Source organism: Rhinatrema bivittatum, chromosome 19, assembly GCF_901001135.1.
Source record: "Rhinatrema bivittatum chromosome 19, aRhiBiv1.1, whole genome shotgun sequence".
In the NCBI taxonomy this organism is placed as follows: Eukaryota; Metazoa; Chordata; class Amphibia; order Gymnophiona; family Rhinatrematidae; genus Rhinatrema; species Rhinatrema bivittatum.
Genome location: NC_042633.1, coordinates 29,239,080 through 29,251,835, shown reverse-complemented (window position 1 = coordinate 29,251,835; position 12,756 = coordinate 29,239,080). Strand labels below are relative to the sequence as shown.

At 46.5% G+C, this 12,756-nt stretch overlaps 1 protein-coding gene across 1 annotated transcript in view; it reads right to left on the bottom strand.

Annotated features, from left to right (window-relative positions):
- LOC115080312 overlaps positions 1-12,756 on the bottom strand; it is a 139,332-nt gene that overhangs the window by 52,446 nt on the left and 74,130 nt on the right. The window contains exon 11 of the mRNA XM_029584463.1: positions 9,819-10,043. Coding sequence (XP_029440323.1) covers positions 9,819-10,043 — 225 coding nt within the window. The remainder of the gene's footprint in view (positions 1-9,818; positions 10,044-12,756) is intronic.

The window sequence follows — 12,756 nt, the reverse complement described above, 5'->3', positions numbered from 1 at the left end:
TTCTGTAGTTTAACACTCCAGGCTACCACTGTAGCCAGGTCCCAAGAAAATTGTCTTTTCTCTGTTTGGGTTCCCTAGCCTGTGATGCTGCTTAAAATTTCATAAAGCAATCAAAACTTGGTTTTTCCACTCGACGTTCATTATTAGCAATGCATGGCTTTTGCAGTATTTTCTTCTCGTACCAGCCATTGTTTGCCTCATTCTGCCTTCTGATTGTGTCATTTTAGAAAGTGAAATTATTTCTTACTTGATAATTTAGTTTCCTCTAAGGAAGGCAGGCTAATTCACACTGGCTGGTTATGCACGCCTACCAGCAGATGGAGACAACTGATTCGCTGATGTCACTGACGTATAGCCCTGCCCCCTCATCAGCTGACCAGCCTCTCTAGAAAAGCAAACTGTAGACAACCGCACAAACTCCAAAATTAGGGGATTGCCACTCGAGAGGGTGACAATCTCTCACCCCGCACAGACTGTCAAAATGTCTCCAAACCATGGTATAAGTCAGAGAATCAGAAAACTTCCTAGCTCGGAGCAGTGTGGACACCACTGCCAGAAAATAACCACATCTCAGCAGGTGGGCCCTCTTAAGGCCAAAACTGTTAAATTAAAATAAAATAAAGAAAGTCGGGGTTGATTCTATTTTATTTTTAATGCAGTTTAACATAATTGCAAGAAATCATCTTGTATGAAATATGGGTAATGTTACAGTTACATATAAAGTATAAGAAAAATCAAAATTTTCAGAAATAAATGATCGCATAAACCCACGTATTACAAAGAAGCAAAGTATTTGAGCGTTTATATACTGAAATAATAAAAGAAAGCCATTAAACATAAAGCCCCGCCTCTATTTCACAGCTGGTATACTAGGTGGTCTCCATTAACACCCTTCACTGTTCTGGTTCTTGGTATAAGTCAGAGAATCAGAAAACTTCCTAGCTTGGAGCAGGGAGGACACCACTGCCAAAAAATAAACCACACCTCAGCAGGTGGGCCCTCTTAAGGACAAAACTGTAAGACAGAATCAACCCAGACTTTCATGCATGATCAGCCCGTTGTAGAAGCTCCTTTTTGAGCATCAGCCACATAGGACTGCCTATCAGTCAACATTGGAGGTCCGCGTACCACAGTTTCCATGGCCACCATAAGTACGGTTTCAGGATGACTCGCCATCCTTCATATTACCCTGCTGATCATCTGCTAAGAAGGGAATATATACAGAATCTCGCTCTGTGCTCATTGTTGACCAATAGCATCAGTTCCCAATGTCCTCGGGTCCTTTCCATCACTGCAGAACCGTTGCACTATCGTGCTGTTGCAACTCGCCAACAGATCAAGATACTATGAGCCGAAAGACAGTCTTGCCAGCTCTCGCTCTCCTGAGTCTAACGTATGTCTATTGAGGAATTGGCCCTCACATTGTCTGTCCCTGCAATATGAGAGTCCTGTCAGCCGATCACCAAACTGTAGGCAAGCCAAGCAAACTCCACAAGCTTCCAATCGATTGATGGTCCACTGTTGTTCCTCAACATTCCACCAACTTTGCGCTATCAACTCTTGGCAGCGAGACCCCCAACCCAGGAGGCTCGAATCCATTGTAAGCACCAACCATTCTGGAGTCTCTAAAGGTTATCCTTCTCAACCGTCACTACAACTTTGCGCTCACTTCCAGCAGCAAGGATAGCCTCACAATATACGCCCGTGACTGCAGATTCCACCACAACAGCAGAATCTGCTGAAGCGGCAGTATATGCCCTCTTGCCCACGATTCCACTTTCAACGTTGTTGCCATTGACTCCAAAACCTGTAAATAATTCCACACCGTTGAACAAGTGGCCAATCTCAAGGATTGAACCAGATTCTCCAACTTTCTGACACATTGATCTGGCATAATCACCCTGCCTTTCAACACATCAAGTCTCACGCCGAGGAATTCCAGGGTCTGTGTTGGCTGTAGATTGCTTTTGGCTAAGTCCAGCTCTTGAATAAGCGGATCACCTTGCGAGACGCCAACTGACCTTCTTCCACACTCTTGGCCCGAATTAACCAAGCGTCCACATATGGATGGACCAGAATACCCTCCTTGTGCAGAGTCATCACTACTACCACCATGATCTTGGAGAAGGTTCTGGGCGCCGTAGCCAGGCCAAAATGGCAAAGCTAGAAACTGATAATGCTGTCCTAGAACGGGAAAACATAGAAACCACTGAAGTTCCTGTCGTATGTGGATACATAGATATGCTTCCTCCAGATCGCGAGATGTGAGAAATTCCCCCCTTTGCATCATCACAGTGACAGAGCTTAAGGTTTCCATTCTGAAGTGAGTCACACGCAAATGTCAGTTCACTCCTTTCAGATCCAGGATGGATCGAAATGAGCTCCCTTTCTCCTTGGGTATGACAAGACAGAAAGAATATCACTACATATTTTCCTGCGGTTTGGGAACGGGAATTACAGCCCTGAGCTCTATCAGCCTTTGTAACGTGCTCTCCAGTCACTCTCTTCACTACCAATTTGCATGGAGTGACCATTCAAGATCCAGCAGTCAACCATGATTTGGGTCCACTTTTGATAAATGTGAGATAGCCGCCTATCTCCGGAATCCATAGGTGGACCCCCACACCTTCATTGTGAGGTCAGAGATGCTCCAAAGGACTGTGATCTTCCGCAGGGATGCGTCCTCTTACTTGTCAATCCCCTATAAAGGCAATAAACAATGGGAATCCCTGAAGCAGCCTCTCGTCCCAAAACAGCACAAAGTTGTAGGGGCAGCTTACTTGCAGGATCAAGAATCCTTTTATCAACCAGGTCGTTCTCAGAGATCTTCTCTTTGGGGGGGCGGGGGGCATTTTTGGTTGCACCCTCTTTAAAAGTTGCATGTTTAGGTAACTCACAGGCTGCAGCCTTTAGCTGTATTGGACTAGTCCTGTAGCATCATTTGCCAGCAGAGTTAAGGTCAGTGAATGATTAGCCAATAGGAAGCAGAAAAAAAAAAAATTCCATTTTTTTTTCACTAAACCCCACTCAGTTATACGGCCATTCTCCTTTCCACCACTCCCACAATTCACCCACATCAAGTTCTCATCATCTCCTTCAGATCCTCCCATTAAGCCTACTTTGGCCTCTTTTACACTCAAATTCTCCATTTAGCCCCTAAGGTCCCCCAGTCAGTTTCCTTCTAATCACAGGAATGGAGAGGCAGCACCCGGCCTCCCTTCCCTCCCGCAGCCTCAGAAGGCCCCCTCGATCTATCAATCAGCAGCCCCCAGCCTCCGTTCCATGTAAACGTGTTGGCGTTTGTCTTGAGTGCGCATTTGGCTGTCTTCCTATTTACGTCTGGGTGTTTGGAATCACCTGAGGAATCATCCTCCCAGAGTTCCTACCTTAAGAATCAGCCCTCCCCACCCAGAGAGCTCCTTCCCCCCTTCCCTGCCTTGCAACTCTGGAAGGAGAGGGCTTCAGGTTATTCTATATGGGGTAGGGGCTGGGGGCACCACCACCTAATGCCCCCACTCTCCTCACTTCTTCAGCTGGAGTAACAGGGGCAAATTTGCAAAACTGTGCTTTGTTTTTGGATCCAGCTCTGAAAAGGACAGTGCACAGACTTTCCCCCTTTGAAAATTGCTCATGGGGGGGGGGGGGGGAAATACCCACAGGGATTGCACCAGCTTTTTCTGCACATGCTTGATGAGAGGGGAAAAAAACCACGCAAAAGCCAGATACGTTTTTTACCTCCCTGCTCTAATTCACCCTCTGCTCAATGCAGCGAGATATACCCATACTGTGGCAGTCGCATATTTTTAAACCACACACATGGGCTGACAGATTTTCAAAAATCCCTCTTCCATGGCTAAATGGATTTTGAAAACTGCCATTTTTGTAAGATGGTACGTGACAGGCAGAACTCAAGCTTTTGTGAGGCAGGGCAGGTTTTGAGGATTTGAAGATGTCAGCTGCATGCAAAATGTTACTCTTCTAGATTAGAAAGAGGTCCGTCTGTCCCCAAGGGTCCTCAAAGGGCTGCATGGAACATGTCAAATCATTGAAAAGGCTGACTTTTCATGAGCGGGGTCTGAAATGTAACTGAAGAGGGTAATAAAGGGGCATTTTCCTCAGAACTGGGTAGCACAACCACCGATCTCTCCTCTTTTTCATTACCTACACCCCAGGAGAAGTGGGGGACCTGGAATGTAACTCACTGTCTCCCACTCAGACTCCTCCATATGCTCTTGCTCTCTCTTTTCTCTCCTCTTTTTCCTTTCCCACACATTCCCTCCCCTCACTTACCTCCCCCGGCCCCATTCAGTACTCTTCCTCTGGGGCCACCCAGGGCCTGCCCACGCAAGCAGCAGAATGCCCTCCTGTCATCTTTTGATCCTTTCCTTGCATGTACCACATGCCAAACCTGCTCCGCTCGAAGCCATCCTTCACCAGGAAAGCAGTCAGACTCCTTCATGTTGCCCTTCTTCTCGCCATCTTCTCCAGCCTGCTTTCCGTCTAGAGGTGGGAGGAGCAAACTGCTTGTAGTAGCACAATACCAGTCTGTCCCAGCTGCCACCATTAAAGCCATCAAGGCGACAGCTACAACCGTGCAAAACGTCCACGGATCCAACGACTGCTGCTGCTACCCAGTGCAAACAAATGCAGGCGTTTTTGTGTTTAAGGCCAAAAATTTCCAGGGTTTTCCAAAAAATAAAAAAAGAATACAGCAAAGTGCTTTTCCTTAAAATATCCCAGAAGAGATGCACAGGTGCCTACTCTAATCCGAAGCAAAACGTCCAGAGCTGTCACTGAAGTGCTCCTAATGCTGTTCCAATATCCCACCACTGACCAATGTTTCAGCCCTGCCTGCATAAGGAGAAAAGGCCATCCACTAACACCGAACATTATAAAAAAGATCGATTACAGGACTGGTTAAATCCCGACTTTCCCCTGCATTCATAGTTAACCTGCACAGGATTGTCAAGTCTCCAGATTGGTAGGGAGCAGTTCACCCCAGGCCGCCAGCTCGATAGACCGGATGGGGCAGATTGATAGACACACACACGCGCTCCTCCAGTGGCTTACATGCGCAATCAGTAAGGGCCTGCACAACCCTAACCGACCGCCCGCCCCTCAGATACTATTGTGGGCGGAGTTACCCTCCCTTCCTGGGGGGACCAGCTGCTTTCCTATTGGCTGCCGGGGGTCCTCGCCCCCGCCTGACGCCTAGCCTCTCTCACAGACGATTGGTAGGAGGGTGTGAGTATCTCATCAGCGGGAAAAGAAACAAAAAAGTCAAATGTTAAAGCTGCGAAGAAAGCGTTCCTGCCGCGTTCGCAATTCTAACCTCTCTCGACTTCCAAACATTCCCCAGAATCAGCAAATCGGCATCACCGAGCTGGACTGCCCGCCTGCACTGGACGTCCGTCTAAGGAAAAATACAAAACAATCCCTAGTCACTCGTGAGATCCCAACCACCGATCGGGCTGACCCTCTCGTGGGTAGATCACCGCAATCGATCTGGCAACTCGCGGGTCAGATGCAGGATCCATTATACCCAGCATCCGTTTCCAACAGTGGCTAATCCAAAGCTCAAGTACCTTTTCACGTACCCAAACAGTAAATACAGCCCATGCTACTAATGCCAGTAATAGCAGTGGCTATTCCTTACGTTAACTTGATTAGTGGCAGTTTTTGGACTTTTTAAATTAACTTCCCTAACCGCTTTAAAAATAAACAGGGTGCAGTAGGCTCCCCCTTGCAGTCTGCAAGAAAGGCCTGATGGTGGCCCACCCCCGCTGATCGCCTACGGATGATTTAAAGAAGACCGTTTGATCAGCAGCACTATTTCAAACAGCATGCCGAAATTAAGATATTTGTAAACATTGCGATAGAAAAGTAAAGCACAGCTAGGTGGAGAGCTTGAGCGTTCTGTGAGACAAGACATATAAACCTCCTCCTCCATCCTACTTCCACACTGGTTTCAAGAGCCACCTCTCCCCTGCAGAAAATAGTGCTCAAGTAAGGACACACAACTTGGATTTCAAAAGCAGATTTTACATACATTTTTTAACTATTCTAGACCCAGATCAAATATGTCCTGAAGCTCCACTCAAAGGAGCAAACATTTATTTGTCAATATAGCACACAGCCATCGGAATGTTTCAGACTTGCTCTTTGTGCGGCTGAGTGAACAGGGGGACAAATCAGTCACATCAATGCATGATAACAGCGCTGATGTAAACAACACAACCCAAGCTATATCAGCTACAATAACCAGGTCCATTTAGGGATCTGGTGACACTGCAGCAAATCGGAGATGGGACGCGCAAAACAGAGATACACCATCACGCACAGTAATAGATTTCAATTTATTTATTCAGGTCTTTTACACATATTATAGAAAAAGAGATACAAGATTAAAATGTCAAAATACAAAACAAGGGCAAATTCCTTACGCTTTAAAACAGCACATGCATTAAAGGCTAAAGATGCTAGATGGCCAGATTAGGTTTAGTTCCATAGTTTGAGCTACCGTTGCTTAAATAAAGCCCTTCTCGCTGCTGCTAAAGAGAGCCATTTTGTGCTACCAACTACAGCAGGCAGTGATGTCACTTCCTACTTCCCTTTCCTCTAGCATAAAATGGCTGCTCCCAGGAGCAGCGCCTACAAATCTCCATTTTATTCCTTGAATAAAGCCTCCTACCTGCTGCTGGAGAGAGCCATTTTGTGTTACAATCTACAGGAGTCAGGGCTGGCGCTTCCCTTTTCTCTAGCATAAAATGGCCGCTCCCAGCACCCGAGCCTAAAATTATCCATTTTATTCTTTAAATAAAGCCTTGCTGCTGCAGGCAGCCATTTTGTGCTACACGCTAGGGCTGTCAGTGATGTCACTTCCTTTTCCTCTAGCATAAAATGGCTGCTCCCAGCAACCGAGCCTATAATTCTCCATTTTATTCCTTGGATAAAGTGTCCTTGTTGCTAGTCTAGGGCTGTCAGTGATGTCACTTCCTTTTCCTCTAGCATAAAATGGCTGCTCCCAGGAGCAGCGCCTACAAATCTCCATTTTATTCCTTGAATAAAGCCTCCTACCTGCTGCTGGAGAGAGCCATTTTGTGTTACAATCTACAGGAGTCAGGGCTGGCGCTTCCCTTTTCTCTAGCATAAAATGGCGGCTCCCAGCACCCGAGCCTAAAATTATCCATTTTATTCTTTAAATAAAGCCTTGCTGCTGCAGGCAGCCATTTTGTGCTACACGCTAGGGCTGTCAGTGATGTCACTTCCTTTTCCTCTAGCATAAAATGGCTGCTCCCAGCAACCGAGCCTATAATTCTCCATTTTATTCTTTGGATAAAGTGTCCTTGTTGCTAGTCTAGGGCTGTCAGTGATGTCACTTCCTTTTCCTCTAGCATAAAATGGCTGCTCCCATAAACCGAGCCTACAATTCTCCATTTTATTCCTTGGATAAGGTGTCCTTGCTGCTGCTGCTGAAGGCAGCCATTTTGTGCTAGTCTAGGGCTGTCAATGATGTCACTTCCTTTTCCTAAGGCATAAAATGGCTGCTCCCAGCAGCCAAGCCTACCTTTCTCCATTTTATTCCTTGAATAAAATGTCCTTCCTGCTGCTGGAGGCAGCCATTTTGTAGTACAACCTACGGCGATCAGTGCTGTAGCCTACCTTTCCTCTAGCATAAAATGGCTGCTCCCAGCAGCAGAGCCTACAATTCTCCATTTTATTAATTGACTAAAGCCTCCTTCCTGCTGCTGGAGGCAGCCATTTTGTGGTACAATCTACGGCTGTCAGATGTCGCTTCCCTTTCCTCTAGCATAAAATGGCTGCTCCCAGCAGCAGAGCCTACCTTTCTCCATTTTATTCCTTGACTAAGGTTTCCTTCCTGCAGCTGGAGGCAGCCATTTTGTGCTACAATCTACGGCTGTCAGAGCTGTCGCTTCTCTTTCCTCGAGCATAAAATGGCTGCTCCCAGCAGCCGAGCCTGACTTTCTCAATTTTATTCCTTGAATAAAGCCTCCTTCCAGCTGCTGGAGGCAGCCATTTTGTGCTACAATCTAGGGCTGTCAGAGCTGTCGCTTCCCTTTTCTCTGGCATAAAATGGCTGCTCCCAGCAGCCGAGCCTACAATTCTCCATTTTATTCCTTGAATAAAGCCTTCTTCCAGCTGCTGGAGGCAGCCATTTTGTGCTACAATCTACGGCTGTCAGTGCTGTCGCTTCCCTTTCCTCTAGCATAAAATGGCTGCTCCCAGCAGCCGAGCCTGACTTTCTCAATTTTATTCCTTGAATAAAGCCTCCTTCCAGCTGCTGGAGGCAGCCATTTTGTGCTACAATCTAGGGCTGTCAGAGCTGTCGCTTCCCTTTTCTCTGGCATAAAATGGCTGCTCCCAGCAGCCGAGCCTACAATTCTCCATTTTATTCCTTGAATAAAGCCTTCTTCCAGCTGCTGGAGGCAGCCATTTTGTGGTACAATCTACGGCTGTCAGAGCTGTAGCCTCCCTTTCCTCCAACATAAAATGGCTGCTCCCAGCAACCGAGCCTACAATTCTCCACTATATTCTTCCTTGCATAGAGCGCCCTTGCTGCGGCTGAAGGCAGCCATTTTGGGCTACAATCTACAGCAGTCTGTGCTGTCGCTTCCCTTTCCTTTAGCATAAAATGGCTGCTCGCAACAGTAGCCCGTACAATTTTCCATGATTTTAGTCTCTCAAGGATATTGTAAATCAGTACCAGCATTAAACCTTTTGGCATTTTCCTCCTACCTTGTCCGTTCTAAACGGCAGGGATTTCAAGTCTCAGTATACGCTATTCTTATTAAGTTGTATTACAACCATCTATGACAGGTCTTATTTCCAGTTCTCATCTCTTTAACTCATGCATTTTATTTTTAAACAACTGTCTAATGCCCTGAACTATCTTAACTGTCTGTTTATCTAAAAAGGGCAAGAAGAGAAACTAAAGGGAAGGTATGTCTCTATCCTGTCTTAACAGCACAGGGAAACATTGAAATCAATTTTAAAAGTCGAAACAGCATTCTCACAACTCGCAAAAGCCATTAGACAAAAAGGAATTAGAAACAAATACAAAGAAAATTTTATACACAAAAGTAAAAAAATAATAATGTTCTGCAAACGGGATAAATACCTGACAGGGGCAAAACAAACCTGCTTTTTGCTGGTTGAAAGGATTTTACAAAGAAAAACAGCTTGAAATTCTCCATTTCTGTACCTGCTGATTCTAATGTGGTTTCTGCCTCTAATGCTTTTATCAGAGCACTAACATCACTAGAGAATGATTACTTTCCTCCTCCCTCTCTACTGGGCATCAACTTTAGAAAGAACACATCCTGAGCTTTTAATGTCATTGTCCCTCTGCAGTAACCTATGACATACAAAGAGACAGCTCGCCAGATTCATGAGTTGAAGAGTACACAACCACACCGGCGTTACCCAGCATTCAGTAACTATTCTCCAGGGGGCAGCACTGTAATCTAAAAACAGAGTACATCCTAGGACACAGGGAACAGAATATGGAACCATCCTAGAGCTTCAGGTCTGTCCCCACAGCACCCACACAAAAGAAAGGATAGATCTTCTCTGTGAAGGAGTCATTGAAAGTGAAGAGAGTCTCCATGCTGTCTGCATTGTAGAAGGAGACTCGTCCTTGCTCATAGTTTAGGAACACTCCCACGGTGTTGGGAGTCTCACTCAAAGCTAGAGGGGTGTCTGGGGACGTGAAGGCCCAGTATTCATCACGATACAGACCCAGGAGTCCAATAGCCCAGAACCCCACAGACGGCTTGATTTTAAACACTCCTTTCCACCTCCCAGATTCCCTGGCAGCCCCCCCAGTCCAGTATACACCGCCTCCACCTCCCAGTAGCGCACCCCAAAGGAGAACCTCTGGCGTGCCAAAGCACAGGGTTTGCCATTAAAACGCTCAGGGCTATCAGAAAAGAAGAGAGCATCCACCATGTATTTTATGATTTTCTTGTCCCGAGACAGGATCAGCTGAACATGTGCTGTCAGGGGATCCACTGTTAAAGGCACTACAGAGAAAGAGGAGAAAGAGGAAAGGTTTAGGAAGAGGACTGCTCATGCTGCTAAAGAGTCAATAGGGTCTCAATCAGGATACATGATCAGATTGTTCCTCTCAAGAGCTCAACGTGTTGGAGGAAGCATTCTTCCGACTACTGTACCAACTGCTCCTTCCCCACCATTACAGAAAATCTTTCCTTAAATAAAATGCTGTCAGTGTGCCTTGGAAGAGAAACCTTTAAGATGATAGAGGCTCACCGAGACATAGTCTATACCAGTAATGCCCCCGCAAACACAAGCTGCTTGTTGATAACCAGAAAAAACAGCAAGCCTGCTCCCACTGGGAATTTCAAGATCCACCCAGGCAGCTATCTTGGAATGGGCCTGGAGGCCTAACAGAAGACAATTTCAGTGTGAGGGATTTCTCTCAAGAATGGAGGATAGGGCCTATTCAGCCAGCACAGAGGACTCCGTCTCGAGGACTGTAATTACTCGCCTTTTTCTGCCCATCTCCTTTAACTTAGTAGCATTTTATCAAGTCCTTGGAAGTGACCATCCATCCGCACTTGGCCTTGTTTTCATTCTGAGGAGATGCAGGCTCTGGATGCTGGAATGTCACATAATTGCTCCTGTGGAAGAGGGAGGATGACAATTAATCTATCAATAAAACACAGATGCCCTGGATCTACATTTTGGAATTTTTCAGTTAAAACAGGGAATTTCAGCTCAGCTGAGAGGAATTTTAATTTCAACGGGTCAGACTGCATCAGAACCAGATCTTCGAAAATCTCTGCTTGTGCAGAGTCATCACTACTACAACCATGATCTTGGATACGTAGATATGCTTCCTCCAGGTCGCGAGATGTGAGAAATTCCCCCCTTTGCATCGCCACAATGACAGAGCTTAAGATTTCCATTCTGAAGTGAGTCACACGCAAATGTCAGTTCACTCCTTTCAGATCCAGGATGGGTCGAAATGAGCTCTCTTTCTCCTTGGGTATGACAAAACAGAAAGAATATCATTACATATGTTCCTGCGGTTTAGGGACGGGAATTACAACCCTGAGCTCTATCAGCCTTTGTAACATGCTCTCCAGTCACTCTCTTCACTACCAATTTGCATGGAGTGACCATTCAAGATCCAGCAGTCAACCATGATTTGGGTCCACTTTTGATAAATGTGAGATAGCCGCCTATCTCCAGAATCCGTAGGTGGATCCCACACCTTCATTGCGAGGTCCAAGATGCTCCAAAGGACCGTGATCTTCCGCAGGGATGCATCCTCTTACTTGTCAATCCCCTGTAAAGGCAATAAACAATGGGAATCCCTGGAGCAGCCTCTCGTCCCAAAATAGCACAAAGCTGCTTTAGTCTTGGAATCACCTCATCAATTCACCATCTTCTCCAACTCATTTCCCAACCGGAGAGAACCCTTATAGGGTAAATCGCATAGTCCGACAGCACTCCAACCGCTCGATTCCGCAGCCCGCCGAGGAGCCGGTCAAGGGAGAACAAAGTTCGGGCGTCCCATCTTTGCATGGGGAGGGGCAGCCTACTTGCAGGATCAAGAATCCTTTTATCAACCAGGTCATTCTCAGAGATCTTCTCTTTAGGGGTGGGGGGCGGCATTTCTGGTTGCACACTCTTTAAAAGTTGCATGTTTAGGTAACTCACAGGCTGCAGCCTTTAGCTGTATTGGACCAGTCCTGTGGCATCATTTGCCAGCAGAGTTAAGGTCAGTGAATGATTAGCCAATAGGAAGAAGAAAAAAAAGTTTCCATTTCTCTTTCCCTCGACCCCACTCAGTTATACGGCCATTTTCCTTTCCACCACTTCCACAGTTCACCCACATCAAGTTCTCATCATCTCCTTCCGATCCTCCCATTCAGCCTACTTTGGCCTCTTTTACACTCAAATTCTCCATTTAGCCCCTCAGGCCCCCAGTCAGTTTCCTTCTAATCACAGGAATGGAGAGGCAGCACACCGGCCTCCCTTCCCTCCCGCAGCCTCAGAAGGCCCCCTCGATCTATCAATCAGCAGCCCCCAGCCTCCCTTCCATGTAAACGTGTTGACGTTTGTCTTGAGTGCGCATTTGGCTGTCTTCCTATTTACGTCTGGGTGTTTGGAATCACCTGAGGAATCATCCTCCCAGAGTTCCTACCTTAAAAAATCAGCCCTCCCCACCCAGAGAGAGCTCCTTCTGAAGAACTGCACCCTGTTCTTGCCCCCTTCCCTGCCTTGTAACTCTGGAAGGAGAGGGCTTCAGGTTATTCTATATGGGGTAGGAGCTGGGGGCACCACCACCTCGTGCCCCCACTCTCCCCACTTCTTCAGCTGGAGTAAACAGGGGCAAATTTGCAAAACTGTGCTTTGTTTTTGGATCCAGCTCTGAAAAGGAAAGTGCACACAGACTTTCCCCCTTTGAAAATTGCCCATGAGGGGGGGGGGGGGAGTACCCACAGGGATTGCACCAGCTTTTTCTGCACACGCTTGATGCGAGGGGAAAAAATCACGCAAAAGCCAGATACGTTTTTTACCTCCCTGCTCTAATTCAGCCTCTGCTCAATGCAGCGAGATCTACCCATACTGTGGCACAGTCGCATACTTTTAAACCACACACATGGGCTGACCGATTTTCAAAAATCCCTCTTCCATGGCTAAATGGATTTTGAAAACTGCCATTTTTGTAAGATGGTACGTGACAGGCAGAACTCAAGCTTTTGT